Raw genomic sequence first — 25,882 nt, forward strand, 5'->3', positions numbered from 1 at the left:
CAGTAAAATATAAATAAATAAATAAGTATATAATATAAGAGATATAAAATACACTGACTACAGATATAAAGGTAAAAAAAAAAGAAAATTCATGGAAATTGATATTTTTCTATAGTTAAAAAAAATTTTCCAGATATTATAGGTTGTAGCAAGAATGCACAAGCATGATACATTATTTTTAATTATGCCCCAATTTTTCTATAACATGAATAATGAAAACTTATAGATTGTAACATGATGAAAATTAGGGATATATGGTAGATAGAATCATAACATGCAGAGCTTTTGGGCTGTTAGGCCTGGAAGGCAACTAGGTAAAAGAACTGATAAAAATAGCAATACCTAAGAAATGGCAGGAAACCCCCCCCCAAACGGTTTAACCAGATTAACATCTGATAAATGGCAGGAAGACCCCCAAACAGCAACACCTAATGAATGGCAGGAAAGATCCCCAACCAGTAACATCTGGTGAATGGATGATAGGAAGCATGTGTTAACATCCAGCCCTCCCTCCTCCCCCTCCCCCCAGTTCCTGGAACTCAAACTGTACATAAGCTGGCTAGACCTCTCATTCCCGTTCCATTGTGGTACCCAAGCTCGAGCTTGCAATAAAACAGTACCTCTTGCTTTTACATTATCTAGTGTGCCTCCTAATTTGGGAAATCAGAACTGGGCTGAACATTTGGGGACTTGTTCCAGGATTTCCTGACTAGACTGCACATGGACAGAGGTACTGGTTTGGAGGAAGAATGGGTCAGAGAACTCTGTGTGATGTGTGATTGATGTGTAATGTGTGGTTGATGGGGAACCAATCACGGGATTAGGGCATACGACTAAGTGGCCCAGTTAACCCCTCTGACTTCGGGACTTGTACAAAGGGGGCCCATGTCAAGTCTGGTCCCAATAAGTGATTTGGTTCTGCCTGTTTCTGAGTGTGGACTTGCCTAATACATGTTTCTCAGACTTTGCAAGAAACTGAGTCAGAACAGCCGGGAAGCGTTTGAGAAAAAGTGAAAATGGATTGACCCTTTCAACTATCTGAGCAGAAAATATTCATTTCGAAGGGTTGGAGGCCCTTCACCCAGAGTCCTGGGGACCTGCAAGAGACTGGGTCTCTGCAGCAGAGGTTAAAGTTGTATGAGATTTAAGGGAAACTTATAGGGGTTGGAGGCCCTTGCCTGGGGTTCGAGTTTCCGGTTTGGTGGGGTAGAAGTCCCCAGTAAGTTGAGATAGCACCAGTAGACAAACTGGAAGAGAAGGGAGAAGTCCAGTCAGGGACCCGGCCATGTCACTCTATTTCAGTGGCTTCTTTGGGTTCCAAGGTATACGAATGTGTGAGAGAGTAAGTTTCTGTTGAGTCTGTGTTGTTTTTGTGTGACTATCTATAAGATTAAACAAAGAAAGGGTGAAAAGTTTAAGATTTAGCTTCACAAAGGGGAATTTCCTTCATAGTGGCTGTTCTGTACTCCCTCCACCTACATTTCAAACTTCCCAGATTTTAGAACTGGAGAGGCTGTACCTGCTCTGGCAGCAGACTTGAGATCTGAGTAGGAAGGGAGAAGAGGATTTAAAAAGTTCAAAGTTCTTTCCTTAAGAAACATAGTCAGCCTTATGAACAGCTCACTTCTAATCCCCATTGGGAACAGATAGCAGTTTTATCTAGGTGCTACAAGAGCATTTTGTTAGAAATAACAGCCAGAAAGAGAGACAAGTTAGATCTATCAGAGTGTAAGGCACTGGGAGAGTTAGGGGACAGGGAAGTTAGGTCACAGCACCTGAGCTCAGCACCTCCTCCTCAGGTAAAGGGGCAGTGTGCTGAAACTGTTTTAATGAGTCTTCTCACTGCGAATATTTCTTTTTAAACATGGATCCTGAAGCACTGATTTTTTCCTTTTAAAGCATGCTTGTTACAAAGTTGTATGTTTCTGTTTATTGTTGTCTTTGTCACAGTCTCATCTCTATATATTCTTAAATTGGACACTTACAAAAAAAAAGGTGGGGGAGTTGAAAGATTGAACTTCCCACTGTCAAAAATCCTTAGCAGAGGACAAAAGCAAATATCTGTTCAATGATTTTTCCTCTTTCTTTCTTTGGATGGGCCCCCAAAGGAGTGGGAAAAAAAAGAGAAAAATTCAGAGCAGAATAGAGAGATTTTACTCCACAATTAGAAGCTTTCTCACTTAAGATTTGATTTTAAGGGTTGAGAATTGCTAATGATTTTTGATATGGTACAATGTAATTTTATTTATTGTGGTAACTGTTTGTCAGTTAAATGTGAAATATTAACCAGATTTTATTGAGCACAAAAACTCATGGTTAGAAGTTTGTTAGCCCTTTGTTTCAGTGAATTTGAGAATTATTTAAATGTGGTTAATAGCCAGAGAGGGAATGTTTATTCTATAAGGACAGTAATTGTACTGGTTACTTTGTAGATGTAAAAGTCATTCAGAAAAAGTTGTAATGTTGTTTTTGAGAACTTACTCTAGAATTTAAACTTGAGATTATTCAAATGACATGTTCTTTTAATGTATGTGCTGTCAGAACTAGCAACAAGTAATAATATGACACACAAGAAGTTTTTTAAAGTGGTTAATCTGTGCATGGGTTTTAATAATACAGGTACTAAGAATTGGGTATTTTGCAAAAGATGGAATTTCTAAACGGTGTTGTACATAAACAGCTAGGGCTGTATGAAATCTTTTTAAAAATGTGTATAATGTATAAGAAGGAATTTGTGATCTAGAGATTAACAGTTATTTAGACTCAAATTGCTAGAAAGCAATGATGGATGAATACAAAATATGTATGCATTTGGACTATAAAGAGAATTGTTTTCCACCTGAATAGGTGAAGGATATATGATATGCAAACTGCATGAAATTAACAAGGAAAATTTGATCAGTCCAGGAATCTAATAGGGGGATTACATGCAATTAAATATAGTACCTTTCCTCTTTTTGCAATAATGCAAAAGGAGGAGAAGCCAGAGGAAATAAGAGTAATGGATAAAGAAATAATAGGTGTGAATTCTAGTGCAAAATAGATACAACAAATGGTAAATCAGAGTAATATTGATGGAATTTATTCAGTTTTGTAACAATATTTTGAGATAAAAGGAAACTAAACTGGAGGTTCTATTCTGTTTTAAATAGAGGTTTGAAAGGAATAAGAGAAAATGCTTTGAAATTCAGTTGTTTACATACTGAAACTACATACTAAAGGACTTAAAGTTATTTGGAAGTTGTGGAGTTCAAACTAAAAATTCGTAGAGAATAATTTATTATGAAGATTTTGATATGAGCAATATTTTAAATTGTGGTGATCTCACTTGTTAAAGAGGGATAAGAGCAAGGTTGTTAAGTCATAAAAACCTAAAGGAAGTTCAAGGATAATAGTCTTTGCCTAGAGAATCACAAGGGCAGGAAGGGGGAAGGGAGTTTCCCTGTTCACAGCCTGCCTGAGCTAAGGGGTACAGGGTCCCTGCCATCTCTGCACAATGCCCATGTTATAGTCTCAGGAAGACTGCTCTCCATCCTTATCTATTTTTCCATCATAAGAGGTTTAAAAATAGGTTTAGGTGTTTAATTTGATCAAAAAAAATTTTTTTGTTTAAAATTATCATAAATGGGTTTTCATCTCCGTGTATTAGAATTGACTAACTTTATTATTACATTTGACTTCCTGGTCTTGAAAATAGATAAGCAGCCTGTTTGTCAAAGGCTTGCTTTAAGGTTTACTGTGCTTAAAAGGTTTCAAATCTTGTAATTGGAAATAGACCCTATAATACTACATGGTTTATGATATTCCTTTTAAATATGACTTTTATGTGAATTACTATTAAAACATGTGTTTTAAGTGTTGTTTGAATGTAAGCAAAATCTCCTTGTAAACCTGACTGTACCATAGGTTTTGTTCAATCCTCAGTGGTTACCTCAGTTTACCAATTTGTACAATGAACTGAAACTTATAATTGATGAGCACTATGCTAAAGGTACAGTGTCTCAATTCTTGGGAGTTGTTGATTAGCATTTGAAGGGATACCAAATAGTATGTTTATTTTTATGATGGTAACAGAGAGTCAGAGAAAGTGAAGAGGTATGTTGTGTTTGAATACAGAAGAGAGAGAGACTTGATCTAATGTCCTGAGTATGCAGATTAGTGATGGGTAAATGGAAGTTGTGTTCTGCTTTTTAAGCAGAAGGTTTTGAGAAGAAAAAAAAAGAGAGGGAGAAGGAGAGAGAAGGAGAGATGAAAGAGAACAGATAGGGAAGTGAAAGAAAATAGATAGATGTTCTACTCTTATAATTGGATCCTTGACCTAGGGATAATTTCTGAAATGGATGTATATGGTGTTGGGAAAATCACAAATGATTCTGGAATTTCTCTGGAAAGTTATCCTGAAGAGATTCCTGTATGGCCTTGTCTTAGTCCTTCAGATGGCCAGGAGACGATACAGCCCTGATTTATATTTACTATGGAGCTACTCAATCCAGCATTCCTTTTCCTTAATTCAGGTTTTGTGACTAAAGTGTGATATGTTAATTGTTGCCAAAGTATGTAAGAATAACTGAGTTGTCAGCCTGGTAGGGATGTGAAAGGCTTGTTTGAGGGTATGGAAATTATTTATAGACTGCTGCTTAGCAGAATTTCTCTGAGCTGTAATGGGTAAGACTTGTCTTTTAAGGAAGGAGAAGGCTTTTGGGATCCAGTGGTGATATAGTGCAAAAGACAGAGAATGTTCTGTGATAGTTAGAGAGGGAATTCTAGGGTTCAACCTGTACTGGACCTCTTCTGACCATCTAAGCTACTAATCCTTGAGTGACACAATGATGGCATGAGCCAGTGACAGCTTTGGCCTGTACATGGAACCCCCTCACTATGTGTCCCTTGGGACATGAGGAAATGCTTTCCCTCCCTGCCTTCCCTTTTGGAGCAAGTTCCCATAATCAGTACTTAATGCAAATTGTAAAATTACAATAACCAAACAACCTATTAGGTTAATAAATCAAAATTATCAAATTGTTAGGGAACACACTTTGAGAAGTAGGTTAAGTTTAGTAATAGATGACTTGTAGCTTGCAGCCTTAATTTACCACAATTGAAGTTTGGATCTTGAGCTTGAAAATATAACCCAAAGCTTTCTGGATTTCCTCCAGGATCTGGGATAAAGAAATTCATCTGTGAAATATTGTTATTCAAGTATTTATAGATGCCATATTAATGTGAGCTTTGCAAAAGGATATTCTTTAACAGAAACATCACATACCATCTCTGCAAACAACTTAGGAATCAAACTTCCTAAAAGGATCAATTCCTGTCAGAGGACGATTTCTGAAGATGAAATCTGTTGACTAAGATACCCAAAGGTTAATGTTTAATATCAGTTTCTATTGTGCTAATTCTCTCTCTTTATATCCAGTGTTCTACTTTTTGCCCCAGTCCTGGGTTCTATCCTTCTGTCTTAGGGATGGATGCTCCCCCTTGTGACCTGTCTGCCCAGCTAGAGAAACAGTCTCTGGTCTCCCAGCCTTCAGGACCCTGGCATTTGCTGCAGAGATGCCCCTGAAGACCCTATGCCCACAGCTCCTCTTCCTCCTCTTCTCAGGGATTCTATGCCCCCTATCAGCTTGAAGAAGCTACAGAAGATTGAAACCATCAGCCCTCTTCCCTTAGATATTTGGAGGAGGGGGAGATGGCATGGGACATTGTGGGACATTGTACCCCAAGACAGCATAGAACATTGTACCCCCATAGTGAAAAGTTTTTCAGGCAAACTATAGGCAGGAAAATTTCTTTGCTCCCACTATGCACCCATACCTGACTAAATAAACTAGTGACCTTTGTCAAAAAACGTATTAGCATTCCACAGCTTATGGTCCTAAAACAGCAATATCAATCCCCTTTCAACCCCCAGGAACCCCACATGATGATACTAACACTGCTGTTTGAGGATGATTCCTCAAAGGTTCATTAAAAGAAGTGAGGAATGTTAGGCCTGGAAGGCAACTGGGTATAAGATAAAAAGAGCAACTCCTAATGAATGGCAGGAAAACCCCCCAACCGGTAACATCTGGTAAATGGCAGGAAGACCCCAAATAGCAACACCTAATGAATGGTAGGAAAGACCCCAACCAGTAACATCTGGTGAATGGATGATAGGAAGCATGTGTTAACATCCAGGCCCCCTCCCCCCAGTTCCTGGAACTCAAACTGTACATAAGCTGGCTAGACCTCCCATTCCCTGTTCCATTGTGGGACCCAAGCTGGAGCTTGCAATAAAACAGTACCTCTTGCTTTTACATTATCTGTTGTGCCTCCTAATTTGGGAAATCAGAATTGGGTTGAACAGGGCATAGAAAGAAAACAAGGTCTACCTGATTACCTTAGCACTGGCTCTCATTACCACCTGTCTTCTCCCACCTTTGAACAGACCTTGCTCTCTTTACTTTTTGATCTCCAAACTATTCTTCACATTACTGCCTACTTTTTCTTTTGTAAGCATTGATCTGACCATGTCATTCATTTGCTCAAACCCATCCATGATTTCAGTTGTTTTTCATTTGTTGATGATTCTCTATTGCTCAATGAATAGAATTAAAACTCCTTTGCCTGGTGTTCATGGCTTTCCTTTTTTACATGCATACTTTATTCATATATACACCACCCAAACCAGTCAGTCTATTTGCAGCCTCCCACACTTTTCCCACCTTTGTGCCTTTGTTCAAACTGTTTCCTTTATCTGGAAAGTTCTTCCCCATCTTAATCCTTCTGGAATCCTTTAAATACTTCCTTAAATGCCCTCTTCTCAAGCCAGTTCATTCCAATTTCATCTTTTCTCTCAGGCCTCAGATAGTTCTTTCTTTGCCCCATCTGATATATTTATTATTATTTTGCATTCTAAGCATCTCTATCTAAGGACTGTCAACTTGGAAAAACACAGAACCACTATAGTAGTCAGAAAAATAAGATCTTTAATAAGGATAAGAGACAAGTCCTTAATAACCAGCTGCCACCCAGAGCCAAGTGCTAAATACTGCACAGAGTCTGGGGACAGTGTCTCTGGGAAATTTACCACTGAAGATGATTCTCCAATGACCCCAAATAGAATGTGGGGTCTTATATACCTTTTGGGGACTTAAGTACAGCAAACATATACAGAGTGACAACTAGCAAGCCTGGGAAAAGAGGCTGTAGCAAGAGGCTGAGGAATCAGGGAGAGACCTAACTTACAATGGATACAAAAGGATGGTTCCAGGTAGGTGTCGGTCTTCCCAGGAAGGAATCTCTAATACAATGATAGACAAAAGGGTACTTAAGATTTGATTATGTCTCCTAATTCTACCTAAATTGAGATCATTAGGTACTTTAAGGTTTAGTGTTCAGTCTGAGACAAGGTCAGTTTTGGGCTTCCCTTAAGGCAAGTTCCCCTGGGACTGGGACAAACTTGGGGTTTTCATAAATACAGTTGACAGGGTTATGCATAGCTTTCTGTGAGATGGAAAGTTCCGACCCGCTGGAACCTCTTCCTATCCCAGCTCTAGCAACTCACAAAATTGTCTTTGCACAAAGTAAACGCTTATTCGGTTTTTTAAATTGTGGGAGATGTGGAAGGAGATGGGTGAGAACCGCCAGCTCCAACGCGAGGGGGCAGACAAAAAGCCTAGCGTGGGAGGAGCAGAGGGTGCAGCCTGGGCCCGGGCGGGGGTCTCCTACGGCTGATAAGCGAAGAGGGAGTGGCCGGGAAGAGGAGGTCGGTACTTTCGAGAGCCGTCAACTGTGAGTGAAGGGATGCGGTGGAGGTCCTGGGAAACCAGAGGCCCGGAAGACAGCAATAACTGAGCTGGCTTTGGGAGGGCCTGAGGGACTGGCAGAATTTTAGGGTTCAGCACCGCCTGGGAGGAAAGCAGACATTGGCACCCCCCAGAGGACTCGGACTACAGACTGAGTTTGGGGATTCCGAGTATGTTAGAGTAATAGAGCCAGGCGCTGGGATTCCGCAGGGAGGGCTGAAAGCTAGAAGGGGGCGGGATCAGGGGTCGGACTAGACCCAAAGACTTGCTCTCTCGCTCCCCTCCCCGCTCTCCCCTCGAGGCCCGGCGCACGCTCCGCCCCTTTTCCCTCCTCTCGCCGCGCGCTATCTACGTCATGACTCGGCGCCGCCCCGGCGACTCTAATGGGAGCTCGGCCCCTGTGCTTCGGGCTTGCCCCGTTGAGAGTTCCTGGCCTGACATCGTCATCTTCCGTCATGAGCGGGACGCTGAAGGCCCCGGGTCTCTGACTGCGCCTCTGGAGCCCGGGAAGCCCCACCATGGCCGCGGTGGCAGCTCCGGCGGCCCCCGGGGCCGGAGGAGCTGGAGCCGGGAGCCCGAGCCCGCCGCCGGCGGCGTCCGCTCGTAGGGACTTCTACTGGTTGCGCTCCTTCGTGGCTGGAGGTGAGCTTGGGCTCCGGGCTCGGGGGTGGGGGGAGGTCGGAGCGCTCAGGAAGGGACAGCGGCAGCTAACTCTCTACGCACCGGCTGTTTGCCCGGCGCTTCGTTTTGCTTCGGGGGCACAAAGCGCTGCCCTCCAGGACTCCCCAGCCCCGTGGGAGAGGGGAAGGAAGGTTACGGGGACAAGATGAAGCCCTGCAGCTGGAGGGAAACAGCCCGAGGAATGTCGAGTTTCCGAGTTGATTTCTTCTTACGGAATAGCTAGTCTCTGGAAGTGAGGAAGTCTAGCCAAGTACCCCCGGGGGGAAATGAGAGGCAGATGGGGGACTTAACTGGGGCTAGGTTTTGTGGGGGAGGGAGTCGGGGCTTTCTGGGGAGGGACACAGTTTTCGAGTCCAAGGACTCAGACCCCTAGGCTGGCCGTCAGGATTTCTCCGGAAAGGGAAGGATCGTTTAGGGAAGCCAGAGGATAGCTGGCTTGTGAGTTGTTACTGGGGCTTGGGAGACAGATCTAAAGTAGCCAGCCTTCAGAGCCCCTTGAGTCTGGCCGGGTTTCCAAGACCATAGCCATTTCGGGGGCCCCTGAGTCCCAAGGTGGCCCTAAGTTTGGAGGAAGTGGAAGATGTTGGAGTTTCAATGGATACGAAGTTGAGTATTCCTATTGAGTAATTCCTTTACTACCTATGAGATTGAGTGTCTTCTGAAGCATTTCTGCATATGGGCCATTTCCACCCAGTGTTTACCTTTAACCACAGTTTCTTTCTATTATTTCTAAAAATAAACAGTGGCAGAGAAATTATGCAAACCTGATTCCAGCCTGAACAGAACTTCCAAGACAATTCTCTCATGCATACCCCATGTTAAATTTGAATGACCTACTAAAAAGAATAACACTGTTAAGTGTTAAGATTAGCAATAGAGACTTCCTATCTTTCATGAAGAGGCATTTTAACATCTGCTCTTTTCATCTCAACCTCTATGAGCTGTCTTAATTTTGCTTTTCTTTCATTCACTTAATAATTTGATAAGATTTTGGAGATTTAGACATGATTATTGAAAAGTCTTGAAGAAAAAAAGCATCTCTGGAACTATAGCAATTTTTTAGGACAAAGACAAGGCTAAACCTTTGATTTTACTGATATACAGAATTCTCAGATGAAAAAAGTACCTCTGCCAGTGCAGCTGGGTTCTTGTTTCAGCTCTGTGGTCTTATAACTTAACTTTTCTGAGGTTCGGTTTCTTCTCCTGTGAAAATACCTAATATATCCCACAAGTTTATTTCAAAGGTCAAATGAAATAAAATAAGGATGATATAAATATAAAAGAGTGTTTATATTGGGTTTCTTATTGGACTGTCTTTGCTGATTATGCCAAGGGTATGGTGTGATGGGTAATGATTTTGAAATGTCAAAAAAGTAGAAAGAAGACAGGAGGACCAGTTTGACATTAAACTGTCTCTGTAGACTTAGGCACACTAAGGAAGTCTCTGGGCTACAGCTTCTTTATCTATCAGGAGACTGGAAGAGAAGATTGCCAGCATTTAATTTAGGGTACTTGTTCTCTGATTCTGTGGGTTTTAAATGACCCCACCTCCCCCATTCCTTGACTACTTCTCTTCTCTTGAGTTCAATAATCAAGAGTGTTATCAGCTATTTAAAAAGAAAAAAACGGGTTACAAGCCTGTCTTAGCTGGGCATTAGGGGTAGTACAAGCCACTGGAAATGGAGTAAGGAAGTAGTAATAATAATAATACTGGAGGTCATTTAAAACTTGTCCAGCCCTGTCCAGAGATATCTCATGCGCAAAAGTAGTATTGCAAAAGATTATTTTATACCATAGCCTATGTTTTAGATACAAGTTTTCCCAGAAACAATTTAATTTTACATTAACCTAAGAAATCACTTCTGCCCTAGAGAGAGATGCCTAAACTGGCTTAGCTGACCGTGCCTTCTAACATAGACGATTTGAGGTAATATTTATAACAGTGGCCATCAAACTTTTTACTCTTAGGACCAAGCCTTTACACTCTTAAAGGTTATTGAGGACTCCCCCTCTTCCCTCTATAACTTTTTTTAATACTATTTATGTCTGGCCGAGGTAGATGGTGCAGTAGAGTGCCTGGCCTAGAGTCAGAAAGCACTGAGTTCAACTACAGGCTCAGACACCATTAGACATTTGATCCTGGGCAAGTTATTTAACCCGTTTGTCTCACTTTCCTCAACTGTAAAATGGGAATGATAATAACACCTGTCTTGCAGAGCTCTGTGAGGATCAAATGAAGGAATTGTAAAGAGCTTAAAGCAATTCCTAGGCACATAATATGTTGTATAAATGCTAGTAATGTCAGGCAGAATTTGAATATGGGTCTTTTTGACTCCAAGTCCAACACAATGAGAAAATTATTGAAAATGTAAAGAAAAAGAGGTAGTTAATTAGCACAGTGGGTAGAGAGCTAGACCTGGAATTGGGAGGACTTGTTCAGATACTTACTGGACTTTTATTTAGAAAGGATAGTTGAAATGGACTTTTGTCTTTCTTTGCACCCCTAGTATTTAGTACAGTTCCTGACCACTAGCAGGTGCTTAATAAATGCTTATGACTGATATCCATTGACTATCCATTCAGCTATGCTGTCTATCATTAAATGAATGGAAGAGATAGCAACAATAGTGGACATTTATGGGGGCAGCTGGGTAGCTCAGTGCATTGAGAGCCAGGCCTAGAGACAGGGAGATCCTAGGTTCAAATCTGGCCTCAGACACTTCACAGCTGTGTGACCCTGGGCAAGTCACTTGACCCCCATTGCCTACCCTTACTACTCTTCTGCCTTGGAGCCAATACACAGTATTAACTCCAAGATGGAAGGTAAGGGTTTAAAAAAAAAGGACATTTATACAGAATTTTAAAGCTGGCAAATTGCTTTAGATAGGGCATCTCAAAAGTCCTAGTGAGACTTTAAGTTAATAAGGCTTAAAGAGCTTAAAATTGTATCAATACTTTTGGGACTCCCTGTATTATCTTATTTGAACTTCATAATATCCTTGTAAGAGGGGCACTACATATAGACACCATTATCCACTTTTTGCAGATGAAGAAACCAAGGCAGAATCATTTGCCCATGAACACACAGCTAATTAAGTATCAAAGGTATTTTTTTTTGCTGGACAAGTAGCCTAGTGTAGCCTCTCTATTGTTAAAAAAAAACAAAACAAAAACTTGCCCTGGTAAGCCTCTTGATATTTTTTCTTTAACTTTATTTTCTGTCTTAGAATCAGTACTAAGTATTGGTTCAAAGGCAGAAGAGTGATAATGGCTAAGCAATTGGGAGGAAGGGACTTGCCCAGGGTCATACAGCTAGGGAATCAAAAAGATCTGGGTCTGAACCATTGGTCTGTCACTGATTTACTTTGATCAAGGTACTACCCCTTTCACCCTTACTGAGTTACCTTGTCTTTAAAATGTTGGTGATCTATATAGTGTCTCTTCTTCCAGGATTCTTAGTAAGATTCAAAAGATCATATGTGTCCACTGCCCAATAAATAGAAAGATGAACAAACTGTTTTCAATGACATGTTTTTATGCTGCATTTAAAGTGAATGTTATGTGGGAATTTCTTAATACAACATTATAGAATCCACTGTACCACTTGGGCTAAGTCCTGTAGTAAAAATATTCATCTCTCTTGTTTATAATTATATCTTGTTTCTAATCTGAAGGTATCGCAGGATGTTGTGCCAAAACAACCATTGCACCTTTGGATCGAGTGAAGATACTATTACAGGCACATAATCACCATTACAAACATTTAGGTGAGTTGGCCCAGAGTAATAAATACTTAATAAATGTTCAATAATTGATTGCAAAATAAAAGGCTCTAATTAATGAATCCAAAACGAAAAGTTGTCTCGCACCCAAAAATTTGTCTCAGTAGTAAAATATTGAGGGTATGTTTCTTTCATGATGCAAGACTTTTCTGGCCTCATCATTACACTGTACAAAAGGTGAAGGGGATAGTCCAGCTAACTCTGCTGATTTGTGTAAAGGTTAAATTTAGTGGTTGGACTTAAATTATATGAAATAATGAGGTTGCAAGTTAGAAATTTATTTACAAAATAGAGGGGAAACAATAAAGTAGAGAAATGTGAGAGAGGTTAGAGAAAATACCTGCACTAGTCCTCAGCCAGGAGGGCCCGTAATGAGTAACTTAAAGAGGCCTTCTCCAAGATGGAAGCTAGTCTCTTAGGAAACTAGGAAAGTAGTTAGCCCTTTTCACTCACCCAATGAATTAGTCTAGGAATCAGAATCTAAGTTGAAGCCATGATCCAATGAAGTTTCCTCGAAGACTATCTCCAGGAGACACTCTCCTTCAGACTCAACTTCACCAGACTCACTCAGTCCAAGGATTTTGTGGCTTTTATGGTGATTTCCTGTTCCTGCTCCTCTTCACAGGGGCCAATCACAGTTTCCAAATTGTCCAGCCCTCCCCAGGGGCAGTGTCTGTGGGACTGAGTTGTCACCTAAAAAGGTGTTAACTCTCCTCCTTGCAAAATTGATTTGCAAAATTTGCAGTGAATATCCAGAAAAATAAATACTTGAACCCTGACATAATAGGTAGTCTTAAACAGAAATACGTGAATGCAAAGGTCTAATGGTATAAGAACAAAGTTATATCTGGCCACAGTAGGAGAGTTGCTAAAGATAAATAATTGATAAAAATTATTTGCGCTGGCATAAGTATTAAGTGTACAGAATTGATTTATATACATCTCATTTTTAAAAAAATTGTTAGGGGCAGCCAGGTGTCTCAGTGGATAGAAAGCAGGCCTAGAGATGGGAATCTTGGATTCAGATTTGGCCTCAAACAGTGCACAGGTGCATAACCCTGGACAAATCACTTCATCCCCATTGCCTAGTCCTTACCTCTTTTGTCTTGGAACCAGTACTCAGTAGCAAATCTAAGGCAGGAGGTAAGGGCTTAAAAATAAAAAAATAAAATAAAACAATAAAAAATGATAGCTCTTCATTTGAATTTAAGTAAATTTTTTTTTCCAGTGCCCAGAATGGAATGAAATTAAGATATCTTTGTCTCTACCCTGCCCCCCCATCCAAAAAAATCACAATAGATAAGAATAAATTTAAGAGAAACTTAAGCTTAAAGTATTTTTTCCAGATTATTTGGAAGGCTTTAAGATATAGTAAAAGAGCACTGCTTTTAGGAGACCCAAGTTCAAGTACTAGATCTCTTTTCTAACTTTGTGGGCTCTTTAACAAGATTCTGGAGGTCTCTGGGCCTCACTTTACTTCTCAGTAAAATGAGTAGAGTTCTCCAGTTCTTTTGCCCCAAACTGCTCATTCTGAGATACTTTACCTAAGTGGTAAGTATGACCTCCTCCTAATTCATTTGTAAGGGATGATACTTGATATAAATTTCTAATAGGATTATGATAAATAGCAAGGTCCTCCAAAGGAATTTAGGTGTGATTAATGTTGCAGGAAATTGTATGCAACATCTGTAGAAAAGATTATTAGAAATGGAGTTAGCTGGTCTGGGTTCAGATCCCAGCCTGGCATGACCCAAGACCGTAGTCTCAAGATTTCTGAACTTTTCAGGTTCCTTATCTGTGGTGAATGGTGAAGTTGGCATTCTTCCCAGCTCTCCATACTGTATAATCTTTTATCTAAAGTAAGGTAACTATAATTTTAAACTTTGATTTGGATCATTAAAAACAACTTGATGATCTGACAAATGTCAGAAAAATTTGCCTAATCAACAATGTGCTTGAGAACAACTTTCTAAATGATAAGGGAAAAGAAAAGATTTATGAACAAAGTTTCACATAAGTATCTTTTCTACTGCTAGGAGAGAATAACAGTAACATACACGTAAGCAATAGGAGACCAGAATTCTAGAATTTTTTTAAATATCATTATGTGTTATTTCTTGCTACAATCACTTTAGTGAGATCTTTCGAGTAGAGTGCTAGAACAAACTGAACCATCATCTCCACAGTGAGCAACATATCAGGGATCCATCCCTGTAGCTCAGCTCTCCAAGATCAGTCATTATTGGTCCTCTGTGCCCAGATCAGATGTGTTGAATCCGAATTCTTAGCCTTTAAAACAACAGTTTTTCATTGAGTGTGTTATAGTCTCCTCTATATTATTTTGCATCTGCATCCTTTCAGACAATTCTTAGCATGTTTTCTGAATTTAGATGTTTCATTGCTTTTGGCACAGCCATGTCCCAGCCCATTCTCTGGCATCCTTTAAGCAGCTCCTCCCAGACAGTTCTTCCTTTGTAATACTCTATACAGCTGGCTTGCAATATACTAGACAATAATATAATACTGAATAGCATGCTTTTGCCCTTTTACTACTTTTTGATGATCTGCATCATCAATTTTTTGGAGACTGTGATATTCTATGATTTGCAACCAGATATCATCAGAAGAATGCCAGTGTTAAAATATAGGACTTTGTTTCTGTGATAAAATAGGGTTACTAAAAAGCTGCGGTTTCCCAGAGGCCTTCTAGTTCTCCAAGTTCTTTGGATTTCTGCTTTACCCGTGATGTTACTGGGAAAACTTTTAACTTACCCCTTTGTTGTAGCTAGATAGTCTTGATTATATTAATGACATGTTTTAATGAAGACTTGTATGAAATTTTCAGAATTTCAGTTGGGGAAGATGATGATGAAAAGAATGTGTTATAAAACCAGTATGCATTAATAAAACATTTTTGGTCTTTAGTATTTGGTGATTTTAAATTGAATTTCTCTTTAGTATTTGGGCTAGTTTTTTAATTCAACTAATCACTTTTGTACCTACAGTACACATTTTTGTTAACAGATGCTTAAATATAAGATTTTGTTTTCATTTGTGACTTTTGTCATGAGTAAATATGATTGCTTTTATTTTAGAATATTTAATCTAACATAACTTAACACATTTTGTAGCATGCCTTCTGTAACTACTTGAGATAATAAAGAGTGAAATGAGCAGAACCAAGAGAACATTATATATATAGCTACTGATTTAATATTTGAAGAATAACTTGTGAATGTTCACCTCCGGAGAATTAACTGAGAAGTAGAAACATGAAGGACATAATCTATATATTTTCCCAGTTGATGCTTTCTGTGGTGTGTGGGAAGGGAAGGAAAGGGTGAATAAAAAACATTCTGTAAGTAAAATGATAATGAAACATTTTTGTTCTTATGGTATCATGTTAAATGTTAATGGTTTCTCTATTTTGAATTTGAAAACTACTTTTTCCCCCCTAAAAAAATAGGAGTATTTTCTACCTTGTGTGCTGTCCCTAAAAAAGAAGGGTATCTTGGATTGTATAAAGGAAATGGAGCAATGATGATTAGAATCTTCCCATATGGTGCAATTCAATTTATGTCCTTTGACCATTACAAAAAGGTAATTTAACTGTTATCTTATTTCCCTGTTTAATATTTGAAAGCAACTTTTACTGAGAACCCTTTTGCTACGAATAATCCTTTAAAGTACTCTGGATAAGTTCCCATAATGATGTTAGAGGAACAAACATGTCTATGACTGTTGTTTTTTCAGTTAACTTCTTTTGGAATTTGATGGTTTAGAATCAAGACTAGTCAAAACTTTTCATTATTCCTGCTTACTTAGAAAGCAGAATGGAAGTATTACTCATTCTGAAGTAGAGCAAATATCACTCTTGTTTGCCTTTAAAATTTGCCCTTGCAGGGGGCGGCAAGGTGGCTCAGTGGATTGAGAGCCAGACCTAGAAACTAGAGGTCCTGGGTTTAAATTTGATCTCAGACACTTCCTAGTTGTGTGACCTTGGGCAAGTCACTTAACCCCCATTGCCTAGCCTTTACCACTCTTCTGCCTTGGAGCCAATACTGTAAGTATTGATTCCAAGATGGAAGATAAGGGTTTAAAAAAAAAAAAAAAGAATTTACCTTTGCAGCACACAACTTATTATTTGTAATTGAACTTGTCCTGGAGTGTAAGTCTTATAACAGGTACTTTAATCTTTGTATCCTCAGCACCTAGCATAGTTATGTAAACAAAGGGATACCTAATGAGTCTGTGGAATTGAATTATAGCTGAATATGGATGGAGCTAATGTTTGAATAATTACTTTAAATAAAATAGTGAAGTCATATAAAATCTGACTCAGAAACTAAGTGCTTATATGTGCCAAGCACTGTACTAAGCCTTGGGTATACGAAGAAAGGCAAAAAACCATCTTTGTCCTCAGAGGAGCTCACTAAAATGGGGAAAGATTTGAGGCAGAGAGACCAATTAGGCTGTGGTAATCCAAGAAGCATGAGGATGGCCTCAACCAATTTAGTAATAGCATGACTGGGGAGCAGGATTCAGATGTAAGAGGTGATCAAAGGTAATGCTGAGCTTATGAGTTTGTGACTGGAAAGGACCATGATATTTGACAGAAATAAGGAAATTGGGGGAAAGAGTAGGATTGAAGGAGAATGATAAGGAAAGGAATTCCATATCAGACATGCTGAGTTTAGGATGGCCCTGGGACATCCAGGGAGAAATGGCCAGTAGGCAACACATGATTCAAATGGTGTAGCAGTACTGAAGCTCCAGGGTTAGATATTTTTAAATCCTCCACAGAGAGATATTTGGACCTGATTAGGTTTTTAAGAAAGAAGAAAAGAGGGCCTCGGGCAGAATAAAAGCTTTTGAGGACAAGGATCATTCAGTTTTTTGTCTTTGTATTCCCAGACCTACCATAGTGCCTAGAACCTAATACTAGTAGTCTCTTAATAGTTCCTGAGTTGCTTTGAGATAGAAATCTTATGAAAATATTGGGCTTATAGTTAAAAGACAAATTCTTTTTCTAGGTGTATCATTGATTTCTGTGGTTCTGATCCTACTCATTTAATTTCTCCATTTGTAATATCTATGAGTAGCTGACATTTGAAAAATGACACTGCAGACCTTGAATGCTGCAAGAATCTCTTTGCTGTGTCAGAAATCCATGATCATTCCATAGTGACATCATCCTGGGAGGTTTTGGTTTCTGTGATTTCACATGATTCATTTTTAAATTGTTGCTAATTGAGGTCATGATTATATTGAATATTCAGAAATAGTCCTATAATCTTAGTCCTGTGATCTTAGTCTTGCAAATCTTTTAGAGATGGTGCATTCTGATACAATATTAGCAACTAGTGAACATTTTAAAAATACCTACTGTGTGCCAGACATATGCTAAGTCCTGAAAACTTATGATGGTGAGATCAGAGTTTTTGGTGACATGTAGCTGAATATAAAAGGATATCATTATTGGGATGGCTAAGTAGTTCAGTAGATAGAGAACTAGGCCTGAAGATGGGAGTCCCAGGTTCAAATCTAGCCTCAGATACTTCCTAGTTGTGGGACCCTGGGCAAGTCACTTAACCCCATTTACCTTGCCCTTATTGTTCTTCTGCCTTTGAACCAATATTTGTAATTGAGTCTAAGACAGAAGGTAAAGATTTAAAATATATATATCATTGCCAAATATAACAGATACAATGAGAATAAGATACTTTAACCATTTACTTATCCATTAAATTCAGGAGTGAGAGTGATCTGATTCTATGAATGTCAGATAGTCCATGGTGCCTGCAGTAACCATGTGTACTACCCTTCTTGTTCTGTTATGACCCTTGCAAGCCAATGAGACAGAGAGAGAGAGAGAGAGAGACAGACAGACAGACAGAGACAGAGAGACAGAGACAGAGAGACACCGACCGACCTTTGTGCCCTGCTGTGATAATTAGCATCTCTCCTTATCCCTTCCCCTAGGTACAGGGACTGGTCTTGGAATTCCATTTGTAATAGAGACCTCCTATGTGAGGAAACTCTACCAGTTCAGGTGGGTGCCTTTTCCACCATAGTTAAAGAATTGCTTCAATCATTTCGAGGTCCACTCAATTGTGTGAGGTCAGCCAGCTTGTATGTATCACACTGAATTGAACTCAGGTCTTCCTTGCTTCAAGACCAGTTCTATTAGCCATGGTACTACCTCTTCCCCAGAAGACAGAGGAATATAGGTCAGCTTACTTATAACATTTGTGACTGGTCATCATCCTTCCCTGATGGATTTCTAAGGTACAACAGCTTCAGGGCAAACATTTGATCCATGTCCTTTGATTGCTTATGTTTTAGTTTAATATTTGTAAAGGTCTTAGCCCAGGGCCTGGCACAAAGTAGGCACCATATAAATCCTTACTCCCTTTCCTCTTGGTTTTATTAAGGTAGTGGCGTGCCCTGCCTGTTTGTAAGAGACTTGCAGTATTTTTGTAATTGCAGTTTTATTTGTGATTTTATGAGGTCTTCAGGTTGAAAATAATCCTTTTTTAATCCATTTTATTGAATTTACTTTTTATCTTATAGTTAATTACCACTAAACTTGGGATTTCTGGACATGTACATCGGCTAATGGCTGGCTCCATGGCAGGTAGGATTGCATATATTTTAGTTTTGTGGTAATATGTTGTCATGTAAGGGGTAAAAAGGTTTTTGGTTTTGTGAATATTAAAAGGTTTGGTCACTAGAGAATTGAATAATTGTCAATCCCCAATTAAAGAATAACCTCAAGTCAAAATGACTTTTATGGAAGTTTATTTACAAATGAAAAGAGGAAGAGGAAAAAAAAGAAAATTGGAGAGAGGACAGGATAGAGGATAAGTAATCTAACACACTTAAGTAATTTGCTCAGGCCCCCTTGTTCAACTCAGGCAGATCTAATTAGTCCTCAGTTGGAGGAGGCTCAGCCTTGAGCACAAGGCTGGAGGGCTAGAGATGAATGAAGCAGAAACTTTAGTCACAGAATCTCTTTTGAAAGGGGAGTTCCTTTAGAGAAGTCCAGGAAGATTTAGTCTTTACACTCACCATGTGTAATTCCAAGGGAGAGATTAACAGCAGTTTCACTTAGTCCAAGGTCTCAGTCAGGGGGCAGTCAGTCAATTCTGATTCTTCACCCATTCTTGCACAAGTGGGTCACAGACCTCCCCACTTGAGAGTTAAGTGGAGTTGTTTATACTTTTGGTGATTAGATTTAAGAATGGGCAGGGTAGATTTAATCTAATTATCACAGTCATATCTTCTTCAAAATTACTTCCAGGATTAATTTTTCTTGTATTTTTTTACCATAACCATGTCCTTACCTTTAAAACTGCCAACTTTAAAGGAAAAAGGCATAGTTCCTTTATGAGAAGAGAACCTTTTAATAACTAATCAACTAGGACCCTTGAACTATCCCATATAAGGTGATTGTGGTGATGTGGATGAAGGGTTTGAACCCTTGTGGTATTGTCAGTCTCTGAGCTCTTTAATAAGGAACTTCTGGGACAACAGCTCCTTGTGTGGTCTGAGATCGAGTCTGTACCAGAAGAGAAGCAAGGACTATCTGAACCCCTGATGTGGCAAATAAGGCTAAGTTTGTTAAGGAGGACTGAGCTATTCTGGCTTAAAAAGCAACATAACGGGGAGTGGCTAGATGGCTCAGTGGACTGAAAGCCAGGCCTTAAATCTGGCCTCAGCTTCCTTCCTAGCTGTGTGACCTTGGGAAAGTTACTTAACCCCCATTGCCCAGCCCTTACTGCTCTTCTGCTTTGGAACCAATACAAAGAATTGATTCTAAGATGGAAGGTAAGGGTGGAAAAAAAAAGCCAACAGAAAGCCTGTTGTGGCTCTCAGCTTCCTGCCATAATGTTGGGTGTGTGTGTGTGTGTGTGTGTGTGTGTGTGTGTGTGTGATAGAGAAAAAGAGAGAAAGTTGTGAGCTTACCCTCATTTAACTTCTGGTTGTGCTCTCAGGCTGCCTCTTACACTTGACCTTAGTCCTGCATTCCATGTTCTTCACCAATGGCTTCCTGATGATTTGCCTTGCCTAACACCACTAATAGTTTGAATTCTAAGGCTTCATTTCTGATGTCAGCACTAGCTGATTGGGCCAAGTTTATTGGACAATGCAGTAGCAGAAGTAACTAGAGCAGCAAATATTGCCTTTTTTCTCATTTAAAATGAAGAAAGGATAAATTCTGAGGAAGTGTTTTCCTCTTACTGCTATATCTAGCATTATGTGTTAATGTAACTTTAACAAAAAACATTTTCAGGTATTAAGGGGTAGAAGTAAACAGAGTTTGGATAAGCTACAATCCTTCCTTTGGATTGGCAGAATGTAGTACATCATAATTTTAAAACAAAATAATGTATTAAAATGTAAGAGAAAAAGTGCTGTGTGAGGTTTGAAGGAGAGTTAACTCTGGGGAATCAAAGGAGACCTTAGAAAAAATAAGATTTGAGTTGGGCTTTAAAGGAGGGTCCCAATGCAACAAGGAGGAAAGAGAAGGATTACACTATTTTATTTTATTAGGTGCTGTTACTTTTAACTCACTGTGCCAAGTAACTTTGGAAGATAAGCCCCCCAAAGTTTGCAGGAAAACTGATGGGATGGATGCCATCCAGGAGGCATTCTTTGGTGTTCCTACCCTTTAGTTATTGGGCAATGTTCACTTATTCAAGGACCTGCTCACTTCATAGAAGCATAGCAGTCCACTTTGAGATTTAGTATATGCACATTTATGTTAAATAATTTTATAATAAAAATGGTTTCAGGTATAATAGAGGTAGTTCATGCAGCACAGTGTACTAAGAATATTATTTCTAGAGTTCAAAACCAAAAAATTTTTTTTTTAATTTCTTGATCCTCCAGAAGTCACACTGGGGGGTCTGACACTATTAGCCTGGTAGGATTGCTTCATGTTTAGTACAGAAACAGAGACTTATTATACAATATACATTGTCTTTACATGAATTTGAGGATGACCTGATTAAAGTGGAAATGTATTTTTATCTTGCTTCTCTTGAATATTCTGTGGCCTTTTAGAGAGGATTTTGATGAATTTTTTGTAGATCATAGTGGGCATCTAAAGTTTGACATCTTTGTAAGTTTCATGAGTCTCTTTGAAAACTTGAAGGAATTTCATTCTCTTTTTTCCTTCCCTCCTCCTACAACTACAATCCAGTATGTCTTGAATCTTCTGGGAGGGCATAGAACTAGAGAGTTAGGGTTTCTGTTTTTAAAGAATAAGTCTCTTCCCCCATTCTGAGCATACCTCCTCTTCCTGAAGATCTCTTTCCTTCTGCCAGTTGCCATTTATGTTTAAAAAAAAAGATTGGTGGAGTCAGAAAATAAGTTAAATAAGTTAGATGGATGAGTAGACCCACCTATTGTCTGTCCATCTCTTGACTATTCCAGTTTTGGGGAAATTTTGATGAGGAGGCCAGTGGGTATGATTTCAGTAGTAGTGGAAGCCTGAAGTCATAGTAGTTCTGATCTTTCACTGATTTCACTGTGACTTTCACATGTTGTGTGTCTCTCATTTTCCTTTAATTTAAAATGGGACTTAAAAAGCCCATTTCCCACATTCACAATAACATGTGAAAGTCCTTTGAAAAAGTAGAAAGCATTAACAAAATGTGAAACTAATAAAAAACTAACCATGCCATTGGCTGACTTTTTTTTTTTTAGACAAGTCATCTGAATAATTTTTTCTTTATATATGCCGTCTCCCCATAGAGATAAAACCATGTTTTATGTCAGTTATATTATACTGAATATATATTTATATTATTTTATATTGTATTCATTAATGAGGGTCAGGAAGGTTTGGATGTTAAGAAGGCAAGTGCTCAGTCCTAGTGCTGCTCATATTTTTAAAAGCACTGTGTGGCTTAATCTTGTAATCTGGCTTCAAAATTTAGAAGCAATTTACACATATATGTGTATATATGTCTTATCTCTCCCCTCCTCACAGAATGCTTGCCTATCTCCAGGGGCTTTTATTTTTTCTATTTTTAATTCTAAGAACTCTGATGGTCAAATTTTAGGGTTACATTAACATCTTTCATAGCCATGCTCTGGAGTGCAACTTGCCAATGGCAAATGACCTATGACTCTTGAAATTCCCTATAATTTTGGTATCTCTGGATTATTACATAGAGTTGGTCTTATGGCTCTTGGTTAGTGTGTCTGGTTGTGATATTTCACTAATCAGGAGGACCTTCTCTGTGTATTATTTAAACCGAAATGTTCTAAACCTACCACCCCTCTGGGGCAACACAAAAAAGCCCTCTTTTTGTCGTGACTTAATAAAGATTTAGTATATTGCAGTTTGACTCAAGAAACAGTCTTATTTGAGATGGAATGTATAGAAAATAAACCTGAAGGAAGCACTCTTGAACGAATTTATCCTCATGTGTTTTTCCCAAGGGGGGAAAATTACTAATATGTATTAGTTTTATTATGTGTTTCAAGTGGGTTGCACTAGATAATATCTAGATTCTTTAGCTTGGGAGCACAAGACGTGATATTTTTGTTGCACAATGGAATTAGAAGTTCTGAGAACATAATATAGTACCTTCAACACTCCCCCCCACCCCCCACTTTTTATCATCATAATTCACCCACTGTGGCCACTTTCTGTGGAGTTCTTTTCTCCTTTTAAAATATTTAGAATCTATTTCATTTCCTTTGCGAAGGAATCAGATAAGTTTTGGGGGAGGCAGATAATGTTGTACTTCTGACTTCTCAGTGCTGCTTCTACTCCAGACTGGGAAATCATCTTCGAATTGATGTGTCCATGCTCTGGTATCATGGTGATGACACACTGTACTACCTTCACCAGTGCCATCAGTCCAAACCACACCCCAATATCAAGGCTATATTTGGTATAACTGTCTTAGATTTTCTTTGTAGTTAGGAATTATATACCATTTTCAGTTCCAGAATTTTTCATATTCTCTGATAGATTTTAACACCAGAGAATTGATTCAAAACATTCTTTGAAACTTGGAAATTTATTTTCTAGATAGGCTTAAGTAGTAGTGTTAATATGTAGGGCTGAGTAAATTATAGACAGTAAGGTAGATCCATTCCAAACATGTCAAATAATTGGGTTATGGTTTTTTTTGAAGGCTTATTCTTTTTATTTATCTTGTGTTTTCTTTAGATGTTTGTTATTGTTATTGAATTTATTACCCAGTATTCAGCTTGCTAGTGATCACCATTGTTGTCCTCAGCAACAGTAGCTGCTGGATATTTGGCCCAGCCTGTATTTGAAGCCTTTCTAGCTTCTTAGAACTGAATACTGCATAATAAATACCCTGCAAATTTGTTGGGATGGAAGGAGGATTGGGGAGAAAGAGCTCTTCTTTTTCCATTCTTTTCTTAAACCCTTCATAGATAGTTGATTTTATCAGTAAATTCTAAGCTTCTTGACTGAGAGGTAGGTTTCATACCCAGAAACAAAAACCCATCTCAGCTTGATTGAAGGTGTTATTGCTTCCTGGTAGGTGAAGACATACTGCTCTTTGTATTGGATTGTAGTTATAAGATGGGGGAAGAGGAAGGCTGTCATCACCAGTATTTCTGGTAAGTAGCTTTAGATTTCTCTTGTTTACTCATGGACAACTTTTATGGCTTTATCACCTAGCATGAAACCAGATACTAAAGGATTAAAGGCCACAAAATTGGCTTGTGGGGCAGGTTCAGTAGGCACCTGCTTATTTTTTTCAGAGTCCAGTTTCCACTGGACTTCTTTATCAACTGGGCAGAAGGTATACATGTATTCTGTTCAAATCAGACTTTCTCACTGTCAAGAAATAGCTTAGAAATAGAATATACAATGATTTTAATCTGAACGCAATATATAGTTATTTCTATCACAGATTACTAAAGGAGTTTTGAGTATCACTTTCAGAGAAGGATCCTAGCTTAGCCAAAATATGTAAGTCAGGTTAAAGTATATAAACATAGCAAAAAATGTACTTAGCTGACTTTCAGGAGATTGCTATGAGTCCAAAATATGTAATGGTCAAAGTTACAGATCACTAAGTAGATTCGTATGGTTGTATCCAGTTTATATAATAATAATAATAATAAAAAAAAGAACAGAGCAGAACCTGATGGTATGCTCAGCCTTGTCCCATTCCTTCTATTAGGTAGGAAACATCCCTTGATTGAACTTTGGTTGATGGGTCTGCACTTTGCATTGGCATGAGGGAGAAGAAGGAAACAGGATAGTTGGAAGAGATTGAAGGGTAAGAGAAAAAGAAAGAAATAAGCAAGTAAAATAAGGAGCAAAAAGGGAGAGTAGATTTTTAAAGGGTTAATTTAATGGTGCATGACGAATAATAAAGATAGAGTTTAGTAGAAGTCAAATAGGAAAAGATGGGAGAAATGGATGAAGGGAAAGATCATTTTGAAGGGTATAAAAGAATTATATACTTTCTATGTGTACATATGTGTACACACATATATAATAAACTAGAATGCTGAAAGTTTTATAAACATTTACCTTAAGTTTTCTTTAAAATAGAAGTGGTGAGGTTAAAAAAAAAGATAAATTGGTGAATTGAAGAAAGAACACGATAGAGAACTGGAAGAAAAGACTGGGAAAGGTCATAACTAATATCGCCTCACTGACTATTTTGCCAGTGCTGAGGCCAAATCAAGATTTACTTTAAAACATTAATAATAAAGATTAACATTTTAAATTCTTCCCATCTCACTTCTCCCAAAGTCAGTCTTCAAAACTTAGAATATTTAAGTGATGTGAATTTAATTATTAAGCTATAGAGAACTCAGCTATAATTAAGGAAAAATGAAGAAAAATGCCATAACTACTTAATTTTAGAAGTTTCTGAATTAAGTGATTTGCAATTTTAGGTTAAATTTAGGTTTTAATTCATTTGAATTACTTTTGCTTCAGGCAAGACTTTCTTATGACTTTAGATTTAACTTAATATTTTCAAACAATCCAGAAAAGCACTATATTTAGTTGCCAACAATTAATGTATTGTAAAATGTCCTCCATTGATGAAGAACTGTGTAGTAAAACCTCATTGATTTGTACCCAAATTACTTAGAATTTGGCAATTCTGGCAGAACTATATTGGTTTACCTTTTTAATGTTTATCAAATAACCAAATAATATGAAATACATTGCATAAGGATGTTGAAAGGGATTATAAGAATAAAGTTCTTAAGAATCTAAGTATCATTTATTTCTAAACATTTAATGGCTTAATTACTTATAGTTTTAAAACCATGTCTTATGTACCCATCTTGGGTGATACTTTCTTGAAGGTATTTAATGTACTTGATATTAATGAAATGTCTTCTAAAAATTTAATCAGCCTAACTTCACCGGTGTAAATTGACCTTTTTAGCATTAAGTGAATTAGGCTTTATTGTTCTCTTTGAATGCTAACTAAATTCCAAATCAACAAAATAAAACATTATGTGTAAGTCATTCTGTTAGACCCTAGGATCTAGCAAGACAAAACCTAAATAGCCTCTTCCCATAAGGAGCATCTATTCTGCCAGTGTAGGCTGGGTATATACATAAGTAAATACAGAGGACAGACATATGAATTTAAAGAA

At 38.4% G+C, this 25,882-nt stretch overlaps 1 protein-coding gene across 2 annotated transcripts in view; it reads left to right on the forward strand.

Moving 5' to 3' along the window:
- Nucleotides 1-8,189: 8,189 nt before the first annotated feature.
- The window catches only part of SLC25A16 (solute carrier family 25 member 16), a 28,492-nt gene continuing 10,799 nt past the window's right edge, over nucleotides 8,190-25,882 (forward strand). Inside the window, exons 1-4 of one of the 2 annotated variants that reach the window (XM_044662938.1) lie at nucleotides 8,190-8,432; nucleotides 12,146-12,238; nucleotides 15,720-15,853; nucleotides 18,827-18,890. In XM_044662938.1, the coding sequence (XP_044518873.1) occupies nucleotides 8,309-8,432; nucleotides 12,146-12,238; nucleotides 15,720-15,853; nucleotides 18,827-18,890 (415 nt within the window). In that variant the 5' untranslated portion in view covers nucleotides 8,190-8,308. Of the gene's footprint in view, nucleotides 8,433-12,145; nucleotides 12,239-15,719; nucleotides 15,854-18,826; nucleotides 18,891-25,882 lie in introns of those variants that run through there. The other variant, XM_044662939.1, reaches the window with a different exon arrangement.

Source organism: Gracilinanus agilis, chromosome 2, assembly GCF_016433145.1.
Source record: "Gracilinanus agilis isolate LMUSP501 chromosome 2, AgileGrace, whole genome shotgun sequence".
Classification (NCBI taxonomy): domain Eukaryota; kingdom Metazoa; phylum Chordata; class Mammalia; order Didelphimorphia; family Didelphidae; genus Gracilinanus; species Gracilinanus agilis.